The sequence below is a fragment of the Fusarium solani genome, assembly GCF_023522795.1.
Source record: "Fusarium solani strain SB1 chromosome Unknown bctg00000014, whole genome shotgun sequence".
NCBI lineage: Eukaryota > Fungi > Ascomycota > Sordariomycetes > Hypocreales > Nectriaceae > Fusarium > Fusarium solani.
Genome location: NW_027072141.1, coordinates 292013 through 318440, shown reverse-complemented (window position 1 = coordinate 318440; position 26428 = coordinate 292013). Strand labels below are relative to the sequence as shown.

At 50.7% G+C, this 26428-nt stretch overlaps 7 protein-coding genes across 7 annotated transcripts; 5 read left to right on the top strand and 2 right to left on the bottom strand.

The window, feature by feature from the left end:
* Nucleotides 1-204: 204 nt before the first annotated feature.
* MRS44_017579 (uncharacterized protein) lies at nt 205-1581 on the top strand (the record flags this gene model as incomplete). The annotated part of the gene is made up of 1 exon (XM_065615489.1): nt 205-1581. One exon carries the CDS (start codon nt 205-207, stop codon nt 1579-1581), a length of 1377 nt encoding a protein of 458 aa, XP_065471561.1.
* Nucleotides 1582-1868: 287 nt separating this feature from the next.
* Nucleotides 1869-4160, top strand: MRS44_017578 (uncharacterized protein; the record flags this gene model as incomplete). Its single annotated transcript, XM_065615488.1, has 5 exons — nt 1869-2379; nt 2442-2782; nt 2845-3539; nt 3914-3941; nt 3990-4160. The coding sequence occupies 5 exons, from the start codon at nt 1869-1871 to the stop codon at nt 4158-4160; spliced, it is 1746 nt and encodes a 581-aa protein (XP_065471560.1).
* Nucleotides 4161-4296: 136 nt separating this feature from the next.
* On the bottom strand, nt 4297-5640 carry MRS44_017577 (uncharacterized protein; the record flags this gene model as incomplete). The annotated part of the gene is made up of 1 exon (XM_065615487.1): nt 4297-5640. One exon carries the CDS (start codon nt 5638-5640, stop codon nt 4297-4299), a length of 1344 nt encoding a protein of 447 aa, XP_065471559.1.
* Nucleotides 5641-9029: 3389 nt separating this feature from the next.
* MRS44_017576 (uncharacterized protein) lies at nt 9030-10562 on the top strand (the record flags this gene model as incomplete). The annotated part of the gene is made up of 3 exons (XM_065615486.1): nt 9030-9716; nt 9828-10289; nt 10350-10562. 3 exons carry the CDS (start codon nt 9030-9032, stop codon nt 10560-10562), a joined length of 1362 nt encoding a protein of 453 aa, XP_065471558.1.
* Nucleotides 10563-14170: 3608 nt separating this feature from the next.
* On the bottom strand, nt 14171-16227 carry MRS44_017575 (uncharacterized protein; the record flags this gene model as incomplete). The annotated part of the gene is made up of 4 exons (XM_065615485.1): nt 14171-14496; nt 15208-15254; nt 15298-15531; nt 15761-16227. 4 exons carry the CDS (start codon nt 16225-16227, stop codon nt 14171-14173), a joined length of 1074 nt encoding a protein of 357 aa, XP_065471557.1.
* Nucleotides 16228-17030: 803 nt separating this feature from the next.
* MRS44_017574 (uncharacterized protein) lies at nt 17031-19902 on the top strand (the record flags this gene model as incomplete). The annotated part of the gene is made up of 4 exons (XM_065615484.1): nt 17031-18247; nt 18796-19103; nt 19282-19395; nt 19751-19902. The coding sequence occupies 4 exons, from the start codon at nt 17031-17033 to the stop codon at nt 19900-19902; spliced, it is 1791 nt and encodes a 596-aa protein (XP_065471556.1).
* Nucleotides 19903-23058: 3156 nt separating this feature from the next.
* On the top strand, nt 23059-24285 carry MRS44_017573 (uncharacterized protein; the record flags this gene model as incomplete). Its single annotated transcript, XM_065615483.1, has 1 exon — nt 23059-24285. One exon carries the CDS (start codon nt 23059-23061, stop codon nt 24283-24285), a length of 1227 nt encoding a protein of 408 aa, XP_065471555.1.
* Nucleotides 24286-26428: the final 2143 nt, after the last annotated feature.

The window sequence follows — 26428 nt, the reverse complement described above, 5'->3', positions numbered from 1 at the left end:
TCCTAATTGTTCCCATTCCCCAATAGTGGCATTGCATTTCGTCTGATTCACTGGTTGCCCAGTCCGCACCGGGCCAGCTATTGAGCCGCTGCGGGGTAGTGCAAATTAGCCAATTCGCCCTGCTTAAATAGGGGCTCCGTCCTAACAGTCCACCTTTTCCAACACCAAGAGATCACCCCTACCTACATACTCACCTCCAACGCCATGGCAAGGCCACCCAGTCCCATCGATCAGTACCGTGACTATATCACCTTTCTGTACCTCAATGGCGCCTCGCGAAGCAAGATCAGGCATAAGCTTCGGAAGCGTCACCATATCGCTGTCGACCTCAGCACAATCTCCCGGCGGATAGCCAGCTGGGGACTTCCGCGTCAGCAATCACGTACCATTGAGACGCCTGAGCTTGTAGAAGCTATCCGCGACCTTATCTTCCGCGTTGGCCTTACCGAGAAGCAGACCTTGAGTGTCCTTCAGAGGCAAGGCTGGCCCATCACCAAAAGAGGTTTAAAACGGATCAGACTTCACCCGGACCGCCGCTGGGTTCGTCGCATCAATAGCGATGAAGAACGCCTTACCTTATTGGAGAAGACAGAGCAGGTTATTGTCGAGATGGCGCAGCGGTCCAATGCCATTGCAGGATACGGCAGAAGGTTTCTCCAGCCATATCTGCGCCAGCAACAGCAGCTCTGGGTACCAAGAGATCCCCTCTTTGAGATGTACAAAATTATGTTCCCAAACGAGGTTGAGATGCGCAAAAGGATGATGCGGAGGAAGAAAGGGCAGTTCCTTGTCCCGGGGCCAAACTACCAGTGGTGTATTGACGGCCACGATAAGCTCAAGGCGTATGGATTCGAGATATACGCCGCAATCGATGCCTACTCACGCAACATTATCTGGTTCTATGTTGGCCACTCTGCTACAACCGCCTTGAGTGTGTTGAAGCAGTATTTGGCTGCATGCGACACCTATGGCTTCCGCCCGTGGTTTCTGCAAGCAGACAGGGGCAGTGAAACGCCATTAGTCGCAGCAGCCCACTGGAACTTTGCTTTGGCTGCAGGCGGATGCGTGGAATGGAATGGACAGGTCTTCCACCAGGGCAAACGATTGAAGGATTCCTACAAGGCGGCACCGAGTACGAAGAATGTCAAAATCGAGGGTTGGTGGGAACGCATGCTTCACGTCTGTTCCCGACAGTGGGTAGACTACTTTGGAGAGCTTGCTAGGGATGGGGATTTTAACGGCAGCATGCTTGAGGACCAGATTGCTATCTACGCTGTCTTCGAAGGTGTACTGCGTCAAGAGCTCTTCGACTTCGTCGAAGCGTGGAATCTACACAAAATACGCCTCCAGAAGAACCGTCCCCACGTTGTCCACGGCCAGCCCTGGATGAATTATCATTACCCTGACCCAGACAAGGCCTGCAATTGGGGGATCCCTATCGACCGCCCGGTTCTAGGCGAAATGCTACGACCCCTGGCTGGTATCGATATCAGCACATGTCTAGAGCCAGAGACGAAGGAGTGGTGCCGCGGTGTCCTCACAGAAATGGGCTACGATGACGTACCATCCACCACCACCTAGTGGGCACCCCCACCTAATGCATCACCAAAATTTCAATCTTCCCATACAAAATCCAAATTTTCAATTGCACCGCATTCAGCCAGGAATGAAGGTACTCTCAAACTAAGGCCTGTACTATATTGTTTTTTTCATGGAATTTTAGCACCGGCCTTACTTTTCCCCGTCTCGCCTCGTGGCCTGATTCTCTAGCCCTTTGAATTTTTTCGCATTTCACCTCATCCACCCTAGCCGACTCCATCCACTCAAGCCGAATTTTCACCTAAGTTGCTGTCGGAACTCCTTCTGCAATGGTTCACCGTAATTATACCGAAGAGGATGTAGCTGAGGCTATATTCGATATCACTGATCGAGGTCTGTCACAGACAGGAGCGGCCGACAAACGTGGAGTACCTCGGTCAACCATTTATAGACGACTTTCCGGTCAAGCGAGCAAGAATGAACGTATCCAGGCCCACCAGCGTATTTCAAAGAGCCAAGAGGAGATTCTTGTCCGTTGGGTGCTGCGACAAGAGTCTCTGGGCTATGCTCCCTCGCACAGCCAACTCCGCGCCTGTGTCGAGGCCCTCCTACAACAACAAGGCGATAACAAGCCATTGGGTAAAAACTGGACCTCCAGGTTCATCAAACGACATTCAAAACTATCTACCAAGCTTGGAAAACGTCAGGAAGCCGCCAGATTTGACGGGTTTACACCAAGGTCGGTCAATTGGTACTTCGATATCCGGGAGACGGAATACGGCTGGATCAAGCCTGAGAACACGGTTAACGTGGACGAGGGCGGCATAATGGCGGGTTTCGGTAAGTCCTCTATAAGTTCTCTACGGGTTTTTATAGGTTATAACTAATTGGCTGTCAACCAGGCTTGGACAGCCTCGTAATCGGGAGCTCTGACCCGAAGAAGAAGGCGATGTTGAAGGGCTCCCAGTCGCGCAAGTGGACCTCATTTATCGAGGCCGTCACCGCAACTGGCCGCGCTTTAAAACCGGGGATTATCTTTAAAGGAAAAGAGCTACAGAAACAGTGGTTTCTGGACCAGTTCAAATTGATAGCCGACTGGTACTACATCACATCGCCCAACGGCTGGACCGACAACCACATAGCTCTCGAGTGGCTAAAAGACGTCTATCTTCCCCAAACAGAGCCTCGTGATGCATCGGATGCGAGACTTATTATCCTTGACGGTCACGGGAGCCATGCACAGGTGAGCCTTTTGGTGTTTTCGCCCGAGAGTCACCCGCTATAGGGTCGCTAACGAGCAGTCAGGATGAGTGGATGGCCACATGCTTTCTGAACAATGTCTACTGCTGTTACCTACCAGCACATTGTTCCCATGGTTTGCAGCCGTTAGATAATGGAATTTTTAATGTCATCAAAGGTGTGTATCGGAAAGAACTCCAAAAGCTGGCTAGTTTGACCGATTCTGCGCCGGTTGACAAAGTCAACTTTATTCGGGCATACGCGAAAGCCAGGGAGGCGGGCATGAGGAAGGGGATTATCTTATCCGGCTGGAGAGTTACTGGAAATTGGCCTATCAACCGTCACAAAGCTCTAACACATCCGGAAATTCAACCGGACAAAGAAAAAGTACTGGAACGGTTCAAGACGCCTAGCCCTCCTCAACTGCACTCAGATGATACGCCGGAAACGAGCCGCCAGGTGAGGGATATGGCCAAACACCGAAGTCGTCCGACCAGGCGGAAGTACAGTAAGATCGCGAAGGGGTTAGAAGCTTTAGAGATGAAGGTGGCCGTTCAGAATGCGCGGATTACTGACCTCGAAGAGCAGATGGCCCAGGTGCGGCGAGGGAAGAAAAGGAAGGCGGTACCGAACCCGAACCGACGATTCATGGATTTAGCGGAGGCTCTAGCAGCTGGAGAAGCTCTTCATGACTCAAAGGAGGCAGAAATAGAGGTGGATGTGGATGAGAAGGTCGAGTCGGTGATTGAGGTGGGTGTCAGGTCAGAGGACCAAAGTGAGGACTTTAGGGTCGTAACAAAGCACTGCCAGCGCACACGGAGCGGTCGGGAGGTCAAAAAACCACGCAGAGAGTAAAATTTGATCAATTTTATGGAGAGTCTCTTTACTAACTTCGATTTTGATTGACAACGTGGTCTGTTTTTGTGTGCACCAAAATTTAGATTTTGTATGGGAGGATTGAAATTTTGGTGATGCATTAGGTGGGGGTGCCCACTAGGTGGTGGTGGATGGTAGTCCTTGGCAATCACCAGGACCCTGATAAGCTGCGTCCATTCAAGCGCTTCTACCTTGCCCTTCGGGACAGGATCATTCAACACATCGAAAGTAGACAGCCACCTGTGCTGGCGTACCGTAGGGCTCCAACTGGGGGAGTTGCTGAATATGTAAGCTACCGCGTCTGTCTGCGCATTAAATTGTCTAACTACATATAGGAAGGATTACTTGCACGAGCAGATCAAGCCCGACAAGACGAATTGGAAGATGGGGAACCAGCAGAACAACCACTTGTTGAGTTTAGTGTTGAAGACGAAGAAGGAAATGACATCGAGGAAATAAGTGATGATGGGGAGGATGGTGACCGGTCTGATGGGGAACCTGAGTAGTCAATCCTTCCTTTTTCTGGGTCGAGAGGCAAAGGTCATGGGAATCTTTGTGCCTCTAAAACGTGTAGACTGGGCGGGGGGAAGTCCTTCAACAGCACCATCCGCGTATTGTTGGGTTTGGGCTCCTTCGATGGAGTCAGGGATGACTGCCGACTGCGGGCTTACCTGCTGAGATCAGTATTTCGATAGGCAAGAGCTTAGTCTGGTTGCATACGAACTCCTTGAAAAGACTTGTCTCGCTCTCACAGTCGACCTCGTCCTCTTGGTCTGCATCACGCTCATCTCCCTCCCCATCAGAGACGCTATCAAGCATTAGCTCGGTGACCGCGTCTTCGGATTCGCTGAGGTCAACCACATCCCCCTTCACAACGATGTTGTCGAGGATATCGTTACGGTCCTCATACGCCAAGTTCAGGTAGGTGGAAGCTGGAACTGCCTTTTCCTGCTTGACCTGTTCCCTATTCTTCGTACCATTGTCCTGATTGATCTGCCTCTCTTGCTTGATACGTTTCTTGAGCCCAGGAGCTGGGCTCGAATCCTCCTGTTTGACCTTCCGTTTCTTGCCGTCCTTGGCCGGTGTTGAATATTCATCTGGCCTTAGCGGTGTGATTGGCTCCTGCTTGTCACCCACGTCTGTCGATGTCAGGACGACGAGCACCTTTAACTGGCCCGCTTGGTTGTTCGAAAAGTGCCCAGAAGTGAGCATGCTTGAGGGCGTCGTGAACTTATCGGTATTGGGAACGGTGACGATTTTCTTTCCGGAGAAAGACGAAGCGTAAGAAAGCTTCCAAAGCTCTTGGTTGGTGGGGTCTATGGTGCTCGGGAGCGGATGTAGGTGTTCGAATAAGGTCTGAGTGAACGAGGGCCAGGTAAGGAGGTCTGCCGAGTTGAACTTGATCACCGTATCTTTTAGAGGCAGCACTGTCTCTGGGACCTCTACCGCAAGACCATTGAAGTACCTGGTCTCCAAGCTCATGAGTAGGAGACTGATGTGGACCCATTGGTAGCCAGTACGCTGCCTCGTAGGCTTTCTGGTACTGCTTTTAGTGTTCTGAATGGCTTGACTAGCCGCCGAGGCAATCGCCATGAACTGCGGATGGGGAGGACCGCTTGACGGCTTGAAAGGATGTTGGCGTGCCCGTGTATTCGCAGTCACCCCGTTGGGGACAGACACTGCGTTGGGGAGTAGTTGTGCATACCCAATACCGGCAGATGACACTGGTTTTGGTTTGTTGCGCATAAGCTGACTTGCCGGGCTGACTGGGTGTGGCGGAGAGTCATCCACCTCAACCACCTCATCATACGGGCCAGGAAGGGCTGGAGTCCTAGACCTGGCCCGGCGTTGGGATTGAAAGGGGTTGGCTAAGCCGCAACGGCCACAATAGTTTTCGCCAGCGTATATGGTGGTAAAGAGATCATGATGCTTCTTCCCAGCTTTGACGCAGTAGACGTACTCAGGGGGGATGTCTGGGGGTGCCATTCTGTTTGAAGAGAGACGTTGAGAAAATGGAGGCAAAAAAAAGAACCAAACTGACGTTGGGAACGAGATTTAATGTTTACAAACCATAACAATGTTGCCCTTTGCTACGGTGGATGATGATCACTAGACTGTCCTGAGCATGAGATCGCCGCGCTAGTCCGCTGCTGACCCGGCGCGGGGAACACTGCGCTAAGCCGCTGCTGGCATATCACGCTGTGTGCTCACACATAGATGTTGGCACCTGGAGTGAAAATCGCTTATGCAAGAATTGTGCCTGTTACTCAAATGGAGTTCGCAACGCGAGTCTGAATTGAAATTTGAGGCTATAGAAAAGGGGACGCTAGCATATACACGTCCACAGCTTTTGAAGCTGGACAAAGTGATTATCATCCGGCACAGCGCCGTTCGACTTGCAACCACAGCCAATGAAAATCAGGTTGATTACAATACCGTATCGCTCGCTAAGAATTGCTTGAAAAGAACTAAACTGCTTAGACCACATTGTGTAGATCGAGATTCTAGAACGTCGCGCGGGCCCGTTGCTACTTCGCAGTATTTGCGATGGGGGTTGCTTGGGCGGGACGGATATGTACCGCGCGGGCCCGCTGCTGGTCCGCAGTACCTGCTCTACTACTCATGCCCAAGTATCTGGACTAATAAGGCGTGGGGTGATTTCTGGCTTAAGAGTGGGGAAGGGACCCAAAAGACAACTGACAGGGGGGTTTTGCAACAGTGTTCCCTATCGGCCTCCGTAGATGACCAACCGCGAGCGCTCCAACAAGCCGCTCCAGTGGCCCGTCTGCAGATCCCGCATCCAGCTCGAGGGCCCCAGGGACCTCGTCGTGGCCTTCACCGACGTCATCCCCTACAAGTTCAACCGTGCGAGCCCTTTCATGACGCTCACTTCTGTCACCATGGGCTTGCAAATATAGGGCGCCTTTGCCATATGGGGCTTTGCGGGCCGGGAGTCGCGTGCGCGCGTAGCCTGAGCGCTCCCATGTTTTGGCGTTGACCGATTGGAAAGGGTACATCGACTGAGTGCTGTGATGACAGCCCTCCACTGATTGTAAGAATAATATCCCGCAGAAAGTGCCATTTGTGACGTCACCCCATCATTTTGCTTCGTCGCGACGTAGCTGCTCTTTTGTCTCACCCACCTCAAACCGGCACGGACCATTCCTAACTCCTTGCCTAGTAACTTTGGAAAATGACGATACACACGATGTCAGGTGTCCAATCCGCTGGGATCCTCTACTTCTTTTTCTCGCGAATGGCAACGATACAGTAGTGTCTACCCTTAGTCTAAGCACTGAAGCCCTTCTCTAGTTTATAATAACTCCTCAGGGATCATTTCATCTCTTTGCAGGTCGCTTACGAGTTTACAACAACATAAGTCGCTACGTCATCAGCGCTGCCGTCAAGTCAAGTTGACTTGAGTAAGTTTGGGCTCGCTGGCACTCAAGCAAGTCAAGTTGAGGGATTCTATCAAGTCAAGTAAGTCAAGTGGGACCCCCAATGACTTGGTTACTTGAGACATTAGATGTTTTTGATATTTTCTGGACTTTGCTCTATATTCTACTGTCCATCCAAAATGAAGCCGAAAAAGTAGTCTTTTTACGTCATCATCGTCTTTTTTTGGTGTTTTGCTTCGGATACACGAGCCGGCCCGTGGCCCGGGCGCTGCCTAAGTCAACGCATCAGAAAATTCTACCTCGTTTTCAGCCCTCGGCTATTCGCCCTTACGTCCTTCAATAACGTCATACTGCTACCACCTCTGCCACGGTCAGTCCCGCCCCCATTGATGCCATCCCGAGTACTCTCTGACGTATCTCGAAGATGTGTGGAATGCAGATTTCCAACTCCAATGGATTCGCGATGCCAAGAAGGACCTCAAGGACCACTTCGAGCGTTGGTAGACCTCTGATCGTGCCGACCGCGCCGAGCAGCCGAACCCCTCTACCCCGCGGGGCCTTAAGCATGAGAAGAGTCGTTGGAAGAGTTTGTTAGATGCTCGGAGGTGCCGGATGCTACAGCAGCAGCAGCAGCCTGATACATTACTCGAAGAGCTTGACAGATACTACAAGGCAAAGCTTGAGGTCACGGATGACCCTATCGGGTGATGGTGTCAGAAGAAGAACGAATATCCGGCACTGTCACAGCTTGCCCTCGATATCTCAGCCATACCAGCGATGGCTGCTGACTGTGAGAGGGTCTTTAGTCTCTCGAAGCTCGCGATGACTTCACAGCGTCAGTCAATGCATCCGGAAACCCTCGAGTTCTTACAATGCCTTAAGAATTAGAGCCGGACCCGTGGCATACGGTTGGGCAACCTCCTCGCGGACCCCATCGGGAAAGAATGCCGCGAGGACTGCGGCGAGCTCGGATGACGATCAAATAGAGTCAATTCGGGTCAGAAAGCTACTCTTACTGTCACACTAGGTCAAGTTGCCAAGTTGAATCAACTAAGTCAAGTTCAAGTAAGTTGGGGTTCGTGAGGAGTCAAGCAAGTCAAGTTGGGGGAGCGAACTTGACTTACTTGACTTGGCGGCAGCGCTGTACGTCATTGCCTCTCTATCCTATCGCTACATTCTCCATTGATTTTCTATCCGGATTTGCGATATAAAATTAAAATGCGGTCCCAAGCAAGTTCTTTCTCAGTCCCCCTTTTCACCCATTCCCAGATTCTTGCATATCATATCAACCCCAAGCTTGTTTAGTTCGTTCCTTAATTCAATACGCCAGGGTGGCGATCAACGCAACGTCAATCAAGAGGTTGTCAACCAGGTTGATGTCAACCAACTCAACCCAACTCAACGGAGCCTATTCTTACTAATCAACCAACTCAATATCATCACGATATTGAGTTGGTTGCGTTGACAAGGTTGATTAGGTATCGTGGCGATGTTCCCAGACTCCGGTGCCGGGTAGCTCAGCCCAAGGCGGGTTGGGTGTTAGTGCTTGTTAGGAGATACTTCCCACCACACCTAATTATATCATAAATCTAGGTACCATGGAGCGCTCCTTAATGTGCCATTGGCTCGACGCGTCAACGCGTCGGATGCGAAACGCGTCGGATGCGACTCTGTCGCTCGGCACGGGTGCATAACTAGCTGACGACCGGGCAGAAAGTCCCTCAGTGAATCGGGCAACGAATGACTCTTAATTTCTTTATCTAATGAGGGTCTAAAGGTTAGTCTTTTATAGTTAAAGTCTACTGCCAGAGCTAAGACTTCTATGTGTCTGATCCTTCGGATAATCTCTATCCGGCTCGGATAACCCCTATCCGTGCGGCACTATTGAATGAGCGACCTAATCTTGACAGTATCAGTATCAGTCTGACCTCCCCTTCACGGCTTGCTTCTCTGGCGTCTCATTCCTTCTGCTTTAATATGTCCCAAAGTTCAGATTTTGAGGCTGTGAATTTCGTAACAGCTTCCCTTTTCACACCGGGCCCCTCAACACCAGCTCCATCAACACCCGAGCCGCCCACACCAGCCGAAGCCCGCGCCACTCGACGAGACGAAGATCGACTGTTCCGACACTTCCGTGGCTACACGTGGTCTCAACGAAGCAGAAATACAAAATCATGGGTGTGGGAATACGGCTTCGATATCGAGAAGGACTCGGAGCGGCGATGGGTCTGCAGATTGTGCATTAAAAGGAACAGGCCGAAGCCGGGCAATGTAATTGCCATTGGCACCCAAAACGCTGAACGGCATCTCTGGGACCACCACAAGATTCAAGATCCCTCTAGGAAACGGTCTGCGCCAGCGTCTCGAAAGAAAGCATCCACAGGACACCAGACGATAACTAAAGCCTTCAACCTCGATCTTAACGCGGCCCGAGAGCAAGCAATTGCGAATCACCTTATTAAGAGCTTTGATAGGAATGTCTTCCAGCGTCTAGTGGTCAAATGGATCATCGAGAGCAACCTATCCTTCCGAGAACCCGAAAATAAGAGGTTGCGGGCCATTTTCGAGTACCTCAATCCATTTGTCGCGAGCGCGGATGCCCATGTCGGTCATGACACGGTTCGCAAGCGCGCCGTTGCCGAGTTTGAGAAACACAAGGGCAAGGTAATCGAAGTATTAAGAAATGCAGCTGGGTTAATACACATCTCGTTCGACGGTTAGAGATCGCGGAATAGGCACGCTTTACATGGTGTTGCATGCTTCTTTCGAAATAAGGATGGCAAGGCCCGCAAGCTCATTCTAGGAGTGCCTGAGCTAACAGTTCGACACTTCGGGGCCAATATTAGACACGAGATCGTCGAAATACTCGAGCCATATAAGATCCCAGAGGAGAAAATCGGGTACTTCACGCTTAACAACGCACCAAACGACGACACTACAATAGATACCATTAGGGAGAGATTCAAGTTCTATGGCAAGGAACGGTGGGGCCGTTGCTTTGGCCACGTAATCAATCTTATGGTTAAAGCCATTCTCTTTAGAAAGGATGCCGACGCATTTGAATCCCGGTTGGAACATGGAGATATCTTAGCCACGGCTGAGCATGAGCTTTGGCGGAAGAGAGGCCCGGTCGGCAAACTCCATAATCTTATGGTTGCGATCCACCGATCTAATGTACTCACCACACTTCTCCGCAGTCTCCAACGGCTGGAGTTCGATGTATCCGAGGATCCTCGTGTGAGAATTTAGAAGCCCCTAAATGTGATTATCGACAACGAAACCCGCTGGCTATCGCAGCTATACATGATCCGCCGGGCCTTGAAGCTTCGACCTTACCTCGAGACACTAGTCTTAAAGCACAAGCAGGAATGGGAAAAGGACAACACGTCGAAGCGGTCAAAGCGGTCAAAGCGGCTCAAGACAAGCGCAATCATGCCTGCCATATGTCGAGACGAGAATAAACTCGACGACAAGGACTGGGCCGTTCTAGAGGCATTCGGAAATTGTTGAAATGAGAAGATGCAGGTTGCTTAATTCATATCTCAAAGTGAAGTAGGGGAACCACTATTTATGTACAGGCACGATTTCTTGTAGAATGTTCCTCCTTCTTCCACACCTTGCCACCGACTTGGTCGCCTCACACTTGTGATCTCCAACAGTGAGACATCGGGTCGTCACAGCTGGCTGTTTTGATCCATACCCCTGTAACATATTTGAACATATTGTATCAATACTACTCAGTAACTTTAGCTAGTCCAACATCGTCGGTTGAGCTAGTGCGTGTATCGTTCGAGAACGAGCCAGTTGGCATGTTTAGAGTTAAGACGTGAACCCTTTTGTCCTTCATCACCTCGCCCTCATACCCTCGGTGCCGGTGCCGGTGCCGGTATCAAGTCAGAGCGGGTGGACCACCTCCGATTGGCCACCCCTTTATGCCCCTGTCCTTGAAGGCACTATTAATAACTTTAAGGGTGAGGTGTCAGTCGGCCCGATTAATGCCGGGGCTTGGCACATGCGAACTTGGACCCCCCGCAGCGTTTCAGTATGTGGAACAGGTTGACTTCCGGCATCCAAAGGCCCAAGCTGGAGCTTGAAACAGGCAGGACGCTGACCAGCACCACCACAAATCCTGCAGCGGCATGACCCAGCAAGCCACCGATTTGTCCACGCTGAGGTCTCTGACTTCCAATGCCTCACACATACACTTCCGGGGTTGTTCCAGACCGCCCTTTGTTCTTTCGATGGAAAGCTTTTCTGGCCCCGTGATCCATGTCTAATACGGTCAAGGGATCAGCGTGAAGCCTCACAGGGCAGAAGAAGGGGTACAGAGAGCAACAAAGCTACCAGTAGGATCGATTAGAGGCTATGCTATCAGATTTTGCGTAGGGTTGGCTGACAATGTCTCCAGCTGGGTAGTGCAAATCGATCAATGTCGGTGGCATGTCTTAGCAGATGGCTCGCACCGCGCTGTTGTGCTCTGACTTCTCGGCGAGTAAATTACGGTTTTGTATTATTCGCATGGCGAAAGTCTAAGCTTCTCAAAGCCTGTCAGTGATGAGATACTTTTGGTCTTATTTGGTGGCCAAATACCCTCGAAGAGCCCTCTTGGAAGCGAAACACCCCCACCCCCGGGGAGCTGAAGGGCATTTATTCTGTGCTGATGATAGTCGCGTGGGTATGGCATAGGGAGGATAACAGCTATAGTGATGGCCTTGCTTGTATTTGCCTATCTTGTGCTCTACCAATGATTAAATGAATGCCTATTTGATTTATTTCTGCTATTCGTTCTATTATGCAGTCGAGAACTAGTTAACAAGTACGATCGAGCAACCTCTTACGTTCATTCTTCTCTGCACTACATCTGTGTTAAACAGGAAGAACATAGGCGATAGTGACCCCTGAGGGAGGCCTACCTATGGGAAGTATTGTCAGTCGGACGTGTGCCTATTTAGTGTGATAGTGGCCAGCGCTCTATTTATATCTATCCCACTAGCTTTTAAGGTGTACTTCTTGCCGTACACTGTTACGATGGACCGCGTGAGCCGCAACTCCAATTACGGTAATATAAAGAGCCTCTGTAAACGCATGTCTGCTACAAAACACGCGAATGCAGGCCGAGGAAGCAGGGGTTGGAGAGGGAGCTGCTCAGAGGGCGTTTTAATTTGGGCTAAGTGGTGCGGTGCCAGGCTAGCCCTCGCCGTAGACACCCGCGGGGCACCAACTGTTAGCCAAACCAATATGCCAAGGCAGTGCGTATGTAACGTGGGGTCACGAGCGTGTTAAACTAGACAGGGTCGAGTGCACCACACTAGCGGCACGAGGATGCGGGGCGGCCGACTTTTTGCAAAAGACGCTATGCAGGCTTCCAAATGGAGTATGACACGACACTGCCGAGACTTTTGAGTTTCCTGCGCTTGGACAACCTATTAGGGCGGAACACTTGCAAGTCATGTGTATATCGTATGTTTATTGTGGATCGAACCGCTATATAAAGGTTCGCTTATGCCCTGATGCCACCGTTCCCTGCCCGCATACTTATTTCTACAGGTACAGTAGACTTGTGGGTAAGTGATGGTCTGAATCCGAGCGCACCCAATTTCTGCTAAACCTCGACTGCAGTGCTTCAAACGAAGCGACTCCGACTTACCATTGAATAGCTCGCAACAGACAGCCTCGCGCGTCGGTTCGGATGGCTTGCGACCAGAGTTTCAATGACTTCCTTCGCTGCGACGTAACAAAACCGGACGTAAGGACTCGACTGAAAGGGTTAACGTCAAGGAATGCTGCGCTATATGTCGAGGTACATCATCTTCTAGAGGAGCTCAAAAGGCTCAGGGCTCTTCTTTCAACCCACATAGCGCATAAGGACTGCTGCACAGTCAGCTTGCCTACTAGGGAGCCTGAGTTGAAGGTACGCGAGCAAATACCCGTCTAGAGTCCACAGGCTTATTACAGAAGGCAACTATCTATCTTGATGATGACTGATTCTCTTGCATTTGCGAGCTCGAGCTTGGCCACGAGGAGATTCTGGAATTTGAAGTAATTCCAGAAAGACCAATAGAACTCCCGGCGCGTATTGATCATGTGGACGATTGTCGGAGAGCTAAATTCAGATTTGTAATCATCATGGGTGGCGGCTTCTAGCTCGTAGAACATATGGTCGTGAAGTATGGCCTTAGGTCTACTCAATCTAGTACTTTGACAAGACTGGCTTAAAACTGGGATTATCTCTACTAGCATGGTTATTATAAGCACAGGGAGGCGTGGAAGGCCCGGAACTACCTAGCTTCGAAATAGGAATGGGTTACAATGATCCAGGGTATTAATGACGAGAAAGACCTCAAGTATATCAAACACATCAATAAACATAACAAGGATCGACTGGTCGCCCGACATCGCCTCTTGACCTTTGAGGGGCAGAAAAGTCACCACTCCTCCGACTTCAGGCCATTCTGCGGGGACGACAGGATCGTTAGTCTTTGGTCGACTCGCTTGCAGTATCGAGCGAGTACTTTAGATGATGGAAAAATGACTCACCAAACAGGACGGTGGCAATAGAAATTCATGACCCGGAGGCACGTGGTGGTGATATGAATCTTAGAAGGCCCAGAGCCACCCCTTGGGATGGTCACCCATCACCAATTCGGCCAATGGTTGGGAGGATGTTAGTCGATCATGTTGGTCACAAGCTTTGTTTGGATTAGATGGCTGAATTAGGCCGAAGTCTAGCTTAGAGAGGTATGCTCCCCACCCTCGGGCTGGAGAGTGGTGCCTGTCATGCGCCTTTGCGTGCGCCAACCCCGTTGTCATTGAAACAATGGGCAAACATTGCAAACGCCTCATGCCGCCACTTACGCCGGGTGCAGAGTTACTGTTGCCGAATTTATCCAACACCTTGAACTAAAAGCACGAAGAGTGCATGCCGAATAGCGCATGCTGAAGCCACGGCTGAATCACCTCTACCATCCAGGACCACCTAACGCATAGCCCCACCTAATGCATCACCAGAATTTCGATCCTCCCAAGCAAAATCTAAATTTTGGTGCACATAAAAATAGACCACCGTGCCAATAAAATTCGAAGCTAGTAAAGAGACTCTCCATAAAATTGATCAGAGTTCACTCTCTGCGTAGGTTTTTGACCTCCCAACCGCTGCGTGTGCGCTGGCAGTGCTTTCTTACGACCATGAAGTCCTCACTTTCGTCCTCCGACCTGACACCCACCTCAATCATCAACTCGACCTCGTCCACATCCACCTCTATTTCTGCCTCCTTTGAGTTAGGAAGAGCTTCTTCAGCCGCTAGAGCCTCCGCTAGAGCCATGAATCGTCGGTTCGGGTTACCGCCTTTCTTTTCTTCCCTCGCCGCACCTTGGCCATTTGCTCCTCCAGCCCGGTAATCCGCGCATTCGGAACGGCCACTTTTATCTCTAAAACTTCTAGCCCCTTTGCGATCTTACTGTACTTCCGCCTGGTCGGAAGACTTCGGTGTTTGGCTAAATCTCTCACGTGGCGGCATGTTTTCGGCGTATCATCTGAGTGCAGTTGAGGAGGGCTGGGCGTCTTGAAACGCTCTGGCACCTTTTCTTTGTATGGTTGAATTTCCGGATGTGTTAGAGCTTTACGACGATTTATTGGCCAATTTCCAATAAATCTCTAGCTGGATAAGATAATCTCTTTCCTCATGCCTGCCTCTCTGGCTTTCGCGTATGCCCGAATAAAGTTGACTTTGTCAACCGGCGCAGAATCGGTCAAACTAGCCAGCTTTTAGAGTTCTTTCCGATACGCACCTTTGATGACATTAAAAATTCCATTATCTAACGGTTGCAGACCATAAGAACAATGTGCCGGTAGGTAATAGCAGTAGACGTTGTTCAGAAAGCACGCAGCCATCCACTCATCCTAGCTCCTCGTCAGCGATCTTATTGCGGGAGACTTTGCGGCAAAACCCCCAAAAGACTCACCTATTCATAGCTTCCGTGACCGTCAAGGATAATGAGTCTCGCATCTGATGCATCGCAAGGCTCTGTTTGAGGTAGATAGACCCCTTTCAACCACTCGAGAGCTATATGGTGTCGCAGGTACTGATGGGCCATGAGGATCAAATGAGCGCTTGATTTTCTATCTAAAGTAGTGACGAGAGTCGGTCTCTTATACCTGGGTTCAGTCTGCCGATCTCATAGGCAGCAGGCTGTTGCCTGATGCTAGTTATGGTGTAGCGTTCACGCTGACCGTGAAGCTATTCACGATGGTTGTGATCCTTGCCATTGACAGGCGCGATGATCGAGCAGCCCAGCGACTTTGCCGGTGCAGGTGAATTGGGCGTTAGGCTGGAACTGGGAATCTCGCCTCTCGGTCATTTTCTTGCACAGGATGGCCCAGGGATTCGTGTGAATGGGAAAGATGACGAAGACCTGGAAAGGGTGGAAGCCTCTGAATGGAGTCTTGTCAGGGTTCCCAGGACCCAAGATAAGTGGAAAGCTGGATGAAGCCGCAGCACTTCAGTTGGGTGGCGTCCAGACCTGGGAGGAGGTCCTGTCGCAGCAAGGAGTGACCAGGGCCGGGGACGGGGCCAGCGAAGGAAACGACGGGCGGGACACAGGGGAAGCTGTCCATGGAGGCGAAGAGCCTGGGAAGCACGCTTTGGGCATATATCAGACGAGTTCGTTCGAGGATGTGCATGTGGGGAGAGGTGTGCGTTATGACCTACGGCTGGTAGCCTTGATCACGGACGATGAGGGCGGGCATGGTGTAGAGAAGGGTGCGGCCTGCATCCGATTCTAGACCGTCATGCTGCTCAACCTCCCAGGCAAGTGCGTAGGGGTGGACGCGGCCATTCATGAAAAACCACTCTTCGATCCATTCTGAGGCAACAATGGGTTGATTGTAAATCGAGAGATTGAGACTGAAGAAGATGGATGTTGACGAGTCGTCAACGTCGGACCGCAAGGGGGCATATTCCGCAGCCAGCAACCACGAGGGGGGGGGCAAGAAGATGCTGGCGAGCGTTTCGGCATTGAGGCCCTTGATGCGAGGCTGATTCTGGTGAGCAAATCTGGAGGGGCAGTCTGGTTGGGCGAAGAACATCATAGACATATCACGGCCAGTGTCCCTTTGGGTGTCGAGCGGCTTTCGAAGGTGGGGCGAGGCATGGGCGACGGGCGAAGAGGAAGACATGATATGTTCCGCATAGATTGAATGACTGATGTGGCTATAAGTAGGGGATTAAACCGCAGCTGTCGCGCGGCACGGATACATGGTTAGCTAACGACTGGACAGGTCTCTCAGTGATTCTAGCAAGGGAACGATTCTTGGTTTCTTCCAAAAAGAGTGGTAAACCAGGCTGCTCTATATCCTACACGATATCCGTTCGATACCGGACTGTCCGTGTTGAAACGGATATGTATCTATATAGAGATAGATATATATATAGACATCTCGAGATATATATATATATATGGTAAACTAGACTGTTCTATATCCTAGACGATGTCCGTTCGATACCGGACTGTTCCCGTGTTGAGACAGTGAGTGGCGTAATGGCCCCCGAGGTCAACGGGGCTGTTATATACAGTTAGATGATATCCGTTTAATATCGGACTGTTCCGTGTTAAGACGGTGAGTGGCGCTCGACGGTAGCTGTGTGTTGCGCGAAACGGCAACGATGCGACCGTCCTCCTCAAAGTCACGGAGGGACGCAGAGGGAGAGCGCGGCGTTGGAATAGCCCACTTTTGGCAAAGTTGCGGCGACGAATTGTATGCATGGACTGGCCGAGATGACGATAATGGACGCATACAGGCAGGGTTGTAGGCGGTTAATGGGACTATTAGCATCATCAGCCGGAAGCGAAATCGTGGAACTAAAGAGAGTCCGACGCGGAGGCCTCGTGATCTAACCCTCCGCCTAGAGACATCGATGTCGAGAAGGCGACACGAGGATGGATAGTCCAGCAGTGAAGCCACATGAGGCGGTTGCTCACATGGGAGCCTGCCCGTCGTCATCTGGGAACGGACAAGAGGGTAATGATGTAAACGTATCGGAGAGAGAGCAGAAAGATGGGACGACAGGAGTCGACGTAGATGTGGTAGCAGCTGCCGAAAAGGATCATAGGGCACGGGGCAAAAGGCTGGGACGTTCATCAAGGTACGATTCACTGGCGAATGCAGCATCAACGTTCCGACAGATTCTGCCCAAGGAGCCTGAGGTTGAAGACACCGAATGGAGGCAGTATGCGGATGCAATTGCAAGGTCGTTGCCCAGAAGGCCGCTGCGAGGCGACTTGCGGTCTATCAGAGCACGGAAGCCCCATGATCCGGCCAACAGGGGAGGTTCCGCGCGACATCAGCCATCAGGTCAGCTTGAGAATGGAAGGCTGCGAGGGACGGGGGTGGTCTCTGGACCAGGGACGTCGGCGTGGCAGCCTTCCTTGTTCAGGGAACATGGCGCACCGGAGGCGGCGAATTCTGAATCCCCGCTCCTTCGTCGACACTTCTTTCCTCGGGAGAGGGGCCCTGAAGATGATGAGCAGGGCGATACGACGGCGGTTAGCGACGCTTCGCTCTTTCGACGGAATGCGGCATCCACGCTCCGGCCTATCGAACCCAAGCAATTAGCGTCGAACGATACCAGGCGAAGCGACCAAGCGGCAGCAGCCATTGCACGAGGGCTGCCTAAAAGACGGCGGCCGAGACGAACTGAATTTCGGAACTGCCAAGAGACGCCGACATCAATGGATGTGGACATGGCTGCAGTAGAGCTGGGCCGTGCCGCTCCGGGTGGGCGGCCTCTGTTGCCAAAGCTACCTGGGGCACCGGCCGAGGTACCCTCGACATCAGTTCCCCTCACTGCAACCCTGTATGCGGTGGAACCGGCGCATACGGAGACAGTGATGTGCAGTGAGAAGCAGCTGAAGAGAGGTTATCGCCCCAGCAAAAACTTGCCGCGACCAAAGCGGGCTCGAGTCGAGTGTCGTCGAGAGAGGAGGGAGGATGAGCAGAGACAAGACCTGGCTATGGTCCTGTGCCAGCTAGAGGAAGACTTTGCCGAGAAAGAGCGATTATCTCAGGGCTCAGCTTGGTGCACGCCGATTCCATTTGAGAGGAAGATCACCACTGTTCGAGACTTTTATGATGCATTCCACAACACGGACTTTGCCGATATGGACCTGCAGGATATGCTATCGCAAATTCGGCAAGGGTGAGCTGGAGGGCATAAGTTTGGCTAACTGGGTGTCTTTCCGCGTCAGCGCGAGTGGTGGTTCGCCAAGCTTTTGTCAGAGGTGTTTCGCCGTGGACAAGAATATCTCTGCCTGCGCGGATTGTATCAGTCACCTGGGCAAGGGGGAGTTTTCTCCAGCAGCCGAACTGCATGCTCACTTGGGCTGCGAACACAGTTATCCAGAGGAACTGAAAGAGTTGACGCCGGTCGAGGAGAAGCTCATTTCACTGAATTCTTGCTATGGCTTCATCAGCAAGTACACCGTGATAGAGGGGGGAAGCAAAGGGCCGCATACCCAAGGCACGTCAAAGGACACATCACGGTGTTTCCGAATAACGTCGAGGATATTGCCACAAAGGTCTTGCCGCATCCGCTCCTGAGGATCATGGATGAAATCCATGTGTCTTGGCACGGCTCCGTGAAGCCTGGACCTAGAGACCTGTCCAAGCTCTTGTCAGTCCGGCCGCGCAAGGTCAAGGAGGCGCTGGTGTGGCTCAAGCGGCATAACCATCTGTACAAAATATCAGCATCGATGTCGAGGAGCTTGAGAGCTGGGAGGCGCCATCACATGGGGTGCCCTCACAGGTGTATGACCGACTGGAGCGCAATGAGCCTTCAGCGAGAGAAAAGATTCAGAGGGCTCATATTGTTCCGCCAATAGAACGGGGTCTCGAAGTTGCCGGTCCAACGGATATACGGGAGATTCTCGCGTCGTTAGAGGATGGTGAGAAGGGAGAGAATGGCGCGGATGCGACGGACGAGACGGCTGCCATGGCTAGCCTCCTAGGGGAGCAAGACGCAGGCCCCGACATTATCTGCGAGATTAGCTCGTCCGGTATGTTCGGAGTCGACGACAGGCCGAATATTGCGGATGGTGAAAAATTGAGGTACCTACGTCTACGAAGCAGTCAACCAGGGACATGGTGAGGGGGAGCGCCGGAAAGTAAGGGAGTGTCCGTCTGGATCTGCGGAGGTGCGCGGTGGTACTCCGATGGAGCCCTATATTCTTATAGGGAGAGGGGAAGATTTTGCCGATTCGTTCGATGCCTTCTTCTTCGCCAAGACCTTCCCGACGCTGCTGTCATGGGGTATGGGTGGGCCTCGACAGGCAGACGAAAACATGGTAGGTGGGCAAGGCAAAAGCGACAATTCCCTTGGGCCAGGAGAAGCGGCGAAACGTCTTATGTCGTCGCGGAACCTGAGTTTAGAGGTTTGGGCAAAATTAGTGCTTGAGCGTCACGGAGGTCGATTTGCTGGGCATCCAGTGTTCGCCTTCCTCGTTTTTAACATCGGCGTCAGGTCGAGGAATCGCTGGGTGACATGGCATCGGTGATGAAGGACTTTTCTGAGGTGGAGCGCATAGCGCGGTCATTATCGGAGGCGAGATTAGAGCGAGCCAGGGTCGAGCTGGAGACGTCAGGGAGGACTGATGATGCGGCGGTCAATCGAATCTTGCGGAGCCTGCCGCTGTACGGGTATCAGCAACCCATGTCAAGGGAAAGCCGTCTCAGCATGCGGCGGAGGATCAGGGCGCTTATGGTCCGACATGGGTTCCCGGGGATATGGTTTACGTTGAACCCGAACGACCTGACCAACCCGATGAAGCTCAGACTCGCGGCCTACCGAACCCTTGAGCCGGATCAAGCCGAGTTACTCTTGGCGACCCTTGACCAGCTGCACAAAAAGGCTCGACTTGCAGTATCCGATCCTCTGAGCTCAGCCATTTTCTTCCATAGAGAAGTTTCGATGTTTTTCGAACACTACCATGCCCCACCCCCCTTTCGGTAACCCCCCCTTTCGGTAACCAAAAAAATCGCCTTCCCATACAAAACTCACTAAGTTCATTTACATAGATTTCAGTCATTCTTGAACCTATTCGCAAGCCGTCGCCTTCAACATATAAAGAAATGGTTAGAGTTTATTTTTCAAGGTTAGCTGGTTACGTGGGGCCAGTGGTCCGTGGTCACCATGCATTTCAAAATTTGCAATCCAGCGCCCGAATCCCCTCCTGCCTACTGATGATTCCTCCTATTGCCAGTCCTCCACAATTTACCTAAAATGGCTTCAAAACGGCCTCGGAGTGTTTATACGGAGAATGAAATGGCTGATGCCATATTTGGCATCACAGAATACGGTTTCTCGCAACACCATGCCGCCCAGAAATATGGCATAAGCCGTATAAAGTTGACCTTGTCATCAGGTGCAGAATCGGTCAGAGAAGCCGGTTTTTCAAGCTCTTTCCGATATGCCGCCTTCGAAGATTAAAAACACCGTTATCCAACGGCTGGAGACCATGAGAACAATGGGCAGGGAGGTAACAACAGTAGACGTTGTTCAAAAAGCACGTTACAATCCATTCGTCCTGTTTCAAATCAACATTGATTCTTTGGCATATAAACAAAAAAAACGCACCGTTGCATGACTTCCATGTCCATCCAGAATAATAAGCCTGGCATCAGATTCGTCGGCAGGCTGGGTCTGAGGCAAGTAGACTCTCTTAAGCCACCCGACAGCAATGTGGTTGTCTGTCCATCTATTAGGCGAAGTAATATAATTCCAATCAGCTATTTTCTGGAATTCTTCTAAAAACCACTGTTTTTGAAGTTCCTTGCCTTTAAATATGATGCCAGGCGTCAAAGCATGGCCGTCCGCAGTGGTAGCCTCAATAAATGAAGTCCAGTTATGGGACTGGGGACCCTAGAGTAGGGCCTTTTGTTTTGGATCTGAACTCCTAATCACCAGGCTATCTAGACCTAGCAAATAAGCCTGATTAGCTAGATTCATGAATAAAAAGTTAGATACTCACTAAAACCAGTCATAATACCGCCCTTATTAACGTTTACTGTGTTTTCCGGCTTAATCTACCTATACTCCTCTTCCCTAATATTAAAGTACTAGTGCACCGCTTTGGGAGTGAATGAATTGAATCTGTTGGCCTCCTGGCGTCTCTTAGGTTTGGTCTTGAGCTTTGGATGGCGTTTGATGAATTTGGCTACCCAGTTGCGTCCTAATTCCTGCTTCTTGTTTTGTTGTTTCAAGAGGGCCACGCAGCAGGCGCGGATCTGACTGTGGGAGGGAGTATGGTCTAGGGACTCTTTACGAAGAATCCAAGAGGCTAGTTTAGCCTCCTGATTCCTGGATAAGTGTCGGTTAGGCTGAACCTGATCATCTAAGGCTGTCTGGCCATGGAATCTGGTGGAAATGGTCTGCTGAGGTATGCCATATTTCTGGGCGGCACGGTGTTGCGATAAACCGTTTTCTGTGATATTAAATATGGCATTAACCATTTTATCCTCTGTATAAACACCCCGAGGCCGTTTTGAAGCCACTTTATGTGAATTGTGGAGGACTGGCAAGAGGAGAAATCATCCGGAGGCAGGAGGAGATTAGGGCGCTGAATTGTAAATTTTGAAATGCATGGTGACCACGTACCACTGGCCCCACGTGACCAGCTGATCTTGAAAAATGAGCTCTAGCCATTTCTTTATATGTTGAAGGCGACGGCTTGCGAATAGATTCCAGAATGACTGAAAGCTATGTAAGTGAACTTGGTGAGTTTTGTATGGGAAGGCGATTTTTTTGGTTACCGAAAGGGGGGGGTTACCGAAAGGGGGGTGGGGCATGGGTACATTGCGACAAGATATGCTTCAGAAAGCCTTACCCTAAGCTCTCTATAACTTCAGAAGGCATGGAGGTAGCTTGCTTTTTTGTTACTGACTAAGGTCTATTATCGACTGGCCTTCAGCGGCATCAAATTAGATCGAAGTACTTGTATTTCTCCAAGTTGTGGCGTTTTTGTTGCTTTTCCTTGAGCAATAACATTTGGACTCTTCCTTCGTACCGTGACATCTTCCACTCTAGGGATGCCTTTTTGACGTCATAAACCCCAAGTTACCAATTGACGTCATAAACCTCAACTGACGGGTAATTTACCGTCATCAACCTCCTTCCTAACTGAGTTTAGTGAGCATCCCGAAAGGGGGTGGGGGACGACCGTTGCGACCCCTGAGGAGGCTTCATCACCCCCCGATGTTGCTGTTGAGATTTCTTCACTGACAATAACTATTTATGGTCATTACTGAGTCAATATGACCAATCGGGGAGGTCGTCCTAAACTTCATGGCATTGACGAATATTTCCGGCCGGCTTCAGAAGAGGGCTTTAGGCTGAACCGTGTAGTCTGCAAGCTCTGCTCAAAGACTATGGCGAAGCACACCTCCAAACAACTTCGACACCTTCACACGCAATGCACCGCATATCGACAGCTTCATGAAGGCATTCCCAGCTGACAACCGCTCATCAACACTAAGTTGGATAGTGTTAGCAAAGCATCTAAAGATGCATTGGACCGTCAAGCCGCCGTCGCAGTCTTTACCTCCGGCAAACCCTATTCCCTCTATGAAGAGCCTGAGACACTGAAACTATTCCAAATGCTAAATTCGGCATATAAACCTCCAGATCGCAATCGAATTGCCTCATTCCTCGGCCCTGTCTACCTGGACTATCAGCAACGTGTCAAGGCTCTTCTGGACGAGGCCCCGCATCTCAACGTCATATTCGATGCCTCCGATGATATCTCAAGCAACCGAATTATCAATATATCTGTTGAGATTCCTAGTTCAGTTGCATTTTACTGGACGACAATCGATACCAAAGATCATGATCACACGGCATTGACGACCTTGAGCCTTATCAAGCCATCTCTTCTTGAAATATTCGGACACGATTTCTCGCGGCTGAATGCTATCTGTACAGATACATGTAGCACGATGAGAAAGCTTCATTGAGAAATGAAGGCGCTGCCAGAGTTCAGCCACTGCCTTTATATCTTGTGCGATTCTCACGGACTTCAATTGCTTATCAAAGACATTGTGGAGTCGAAGCGGTGGATGCCAATCCTTGGGAAGGTTACTTTTCTCATTGCCTTCTTTAAGAGAGCCAAATTGCAGTTGTCAAGGCTTCGCATTCATCAGCAGGAATGCTACGGGCAGCGCAAGGCGTTCATTACTGCTGCAATCACACGCTGGGGAACACAACTTGCTGCTGTTAAATCCGTGTTTGACAACAAAGACGCCCTTCGAGCTTTCGCACGCGATCCAGTTATTCTCAACGGAATGAAGCAGGTAATTGTCAAAGAGGAGGAACGAGTGACACAGTCAAGTCTACCTCAGGTGATATCATATATCAACGATCTCGAATTTTGGGCCAATCTGGAAATGTTATTCAAAGTTCTTCAGCCGATTGGCCATGCCCAAGCTAACTCAGAACGCGACCGCGCGGGTCTTGGCGAGGTCATTCCACGTTGGCTATCCATTCAGGCTTCATGGGACGCATTGGAAGAGGCTGGTCAAGACCCACTAATAAACTACCAAGAACTGAAAGCGTTACGAAAGCAACGGTTTGACGTGCAAACGGACGACATACACTACATGGCCTTTGCTTTGGACCCTGCCACTACCGACCCGAAGCACCATTTGTTGACCACAGACATTGTCAGAAGAGCACACAACTTTCTTGAGGACAACACCAACGCTGAGGAATACGGCAATATCTTCCGGGAGTTTTGTCAATTTAGGGCTCGGGAGGGCAACCTCTTTGGCCCAGGAAGTCGCATATACAGAGCAGCATCCGAGGGCACTCCGCACCACCAACACGTCCTTGACAGTTGGCGGTATCTTCATTCTATGAATGTATCACTCGCTGCATTGGCCAAACGAGTCCTGGGCGCTTTGGCTAATTCCGTACCTTCTGAGAGATCTTTTTCCTCGATCAATTTCCTCCACAACAAGATTCGCAATCGTCTTACTGTCACTAGCACCAATAAATTGACATTCATATATATGAATAGTCGGGTGTTAAGAAGACTTGAGACGGCCCAAGAGACACCTTGGAGAATGGCGAGCGGCCAATCCTGGGAGACGGCTGACGTGAAGTTGCTCTTAGAGCTCGAGGATGACTTCCAGGACTGCATTTTTGTAGATGCAGGCACGGACGCAGAGACAGAGTCTGTTTATTAACGTTGAAATGTAAATAGGTTGGCTTTCGAGATATATAATACTATCATATTGAAGTAGCAAGTCTGGGAGTTTTGGCGAAGAAACGAACACGGAGCCGTTAGATGGGGGTATGGACCTCTTGTACCCGCACAGCCAATTTTGGTGTGATCGGTACCTCATCCCCGACGAATACCAATGACACCAGACTGTATGTGCGTATATCATTCCACCGACGCCGTTTCGTAGTCACCAAATAGTACTTGGAAGCACGTGATAAATGACGGTCATAAACCCGAGGTTTATGACCGTCATTTACCTAGGGGTTTTGGTAATTTACCTCCTGGTAATTTACCTGGAGGCATCCCTACACCCAATGGGTCATTTGGACCCGGTTGCACCGAACCTGCAGAGGAGGTGGACTCCGCGGTTCGTAGATAAAGAAGGGATAACTGTTGCTATTATTATGGAAAGACTTGCTAAGTGAGTAAAAGTAGGAGAGCAATTTAGTACTGTAGAGGCCGAAATCACTGTTACCTTAGTGTAAAAAAATCAGGCATGAACCATTTTCTGTAATGCATATGGCTTAGTACAATGTCTTTGCTCGGCGGTACGTTGAGGCTCACAACCTTGCGTGCTCTAAGAGGCCTGTCGCATATCAGCCTGTCGCACACACGGCATAGCCCACCGGATTATTTTCCGGAACTCCACTTGCAATTTCCGTTCCACACGGATTTCGTCTTCTATATAAGACAGCAACGTCATTCTCTTTTGTATAGTACAATTGCTCTTTAGATAATTCTCATTAATTGACTGGTGCCATCAATGATCCCTGTGGAGCCAGCTGTCTGACAAGGCCTTTGGGTTGACGGCGCGCACCATGAGGCGCAGCAAGCCACAGCTGAACTGCACACCCTCTGTCTCCACGTTCTTGCAACTGCATCGCGGTTGATATCAGACGATTTGCAGACACGAGCCTCTTGCCACTTGTGCAATGAGGGCCGCTGGTATATTGACACGATGAATCCGTTAATACCTGGATACTACGTATCATGGTGAATTAGTGCCATTAAATGTTATTTATTGATCAGCAAACTCAGTACTGCGACAGGTTCCAGATCTCTCTGTGCTCGGATCCAGGCTCGGCCTTCTCCTCTCGTTGCATTCTACTTCTTCAGGTCACTGCTCCCTCCAATCTGCCGTCCTCGCCTATGTTCGCGGTGGGCGGCGGCGCTTTTGCTGGGTTGCTGCCGTTCGAGGCAGGCAGCTGGCCAGGGATGTTTATCAATACCTGACTTCGTGATACTGTTGCCTGAGAACTCACCACAGATGTCGTTACCCCTGGAGGGCAGTCAGTTAACTGAAATGGCCAGGATGCCAAGTACGCTTACCAATATTGCCTGCTAACAATCGTCGGTAGGCACCTTCGCTCCGTCTCAATATACTTGGGGCACCACGATTCCACTAGGTAATAGTGGTGCTGACAGCTCAGCTCTTTCTGCACGAGGCAGGTGTCAGCATGGAACGTGACAGCCGGAGCAGTGCTCACATAGATGTAATTGCACATCCTGCTATGGGTCCGACGTCGTGAAGGCAAGCGTCAAATCAGCGTCTCCAAGAAAGAAGTCGCACTATCGCATTGCATAACTACAGATACAGAGGACTCAGTCAGAGCAGATGGGGGATTCCTTTATATGTAGCGTCGCCACTGATTGAGACTGGAGGCCATTATGTGGGAGAGAATTGAGGTCGTGGCAGCCGCGTCGCAGGGCGCGGGCGGTGCTGATTCGTGGTGCAGTCACAGAGGAAGAGCATCCGAGGCTCCTTGAGTCAAGGTCAATGAGGCGAGGGGCGCCAGGTGGGCTGGTCAAGGCCGATGCTATATCTCCCTCGCGCCTGCGCAGGGCGAGGATACAGATTCGGCAATGCAATGTTGAGGAATTCATGATATCGGCGGCGGCTTTCTTCAGAATTCGATGCCAAGAAACTTTGAAAGGGTGGAACCTTTAGGTGGCTGCTGCCACGGATCGTGCTGGATGTGTTTCTCAATTGATTGATACTGAGTGAAGAAAGAGGGGAACCAGTCTATGCGCAGCTTTGTCACAATTCTTGTCACAACTGCCGTCTTATTGGAAAATTCGCAGTACGGCTTGAAGGGTTATTTTCT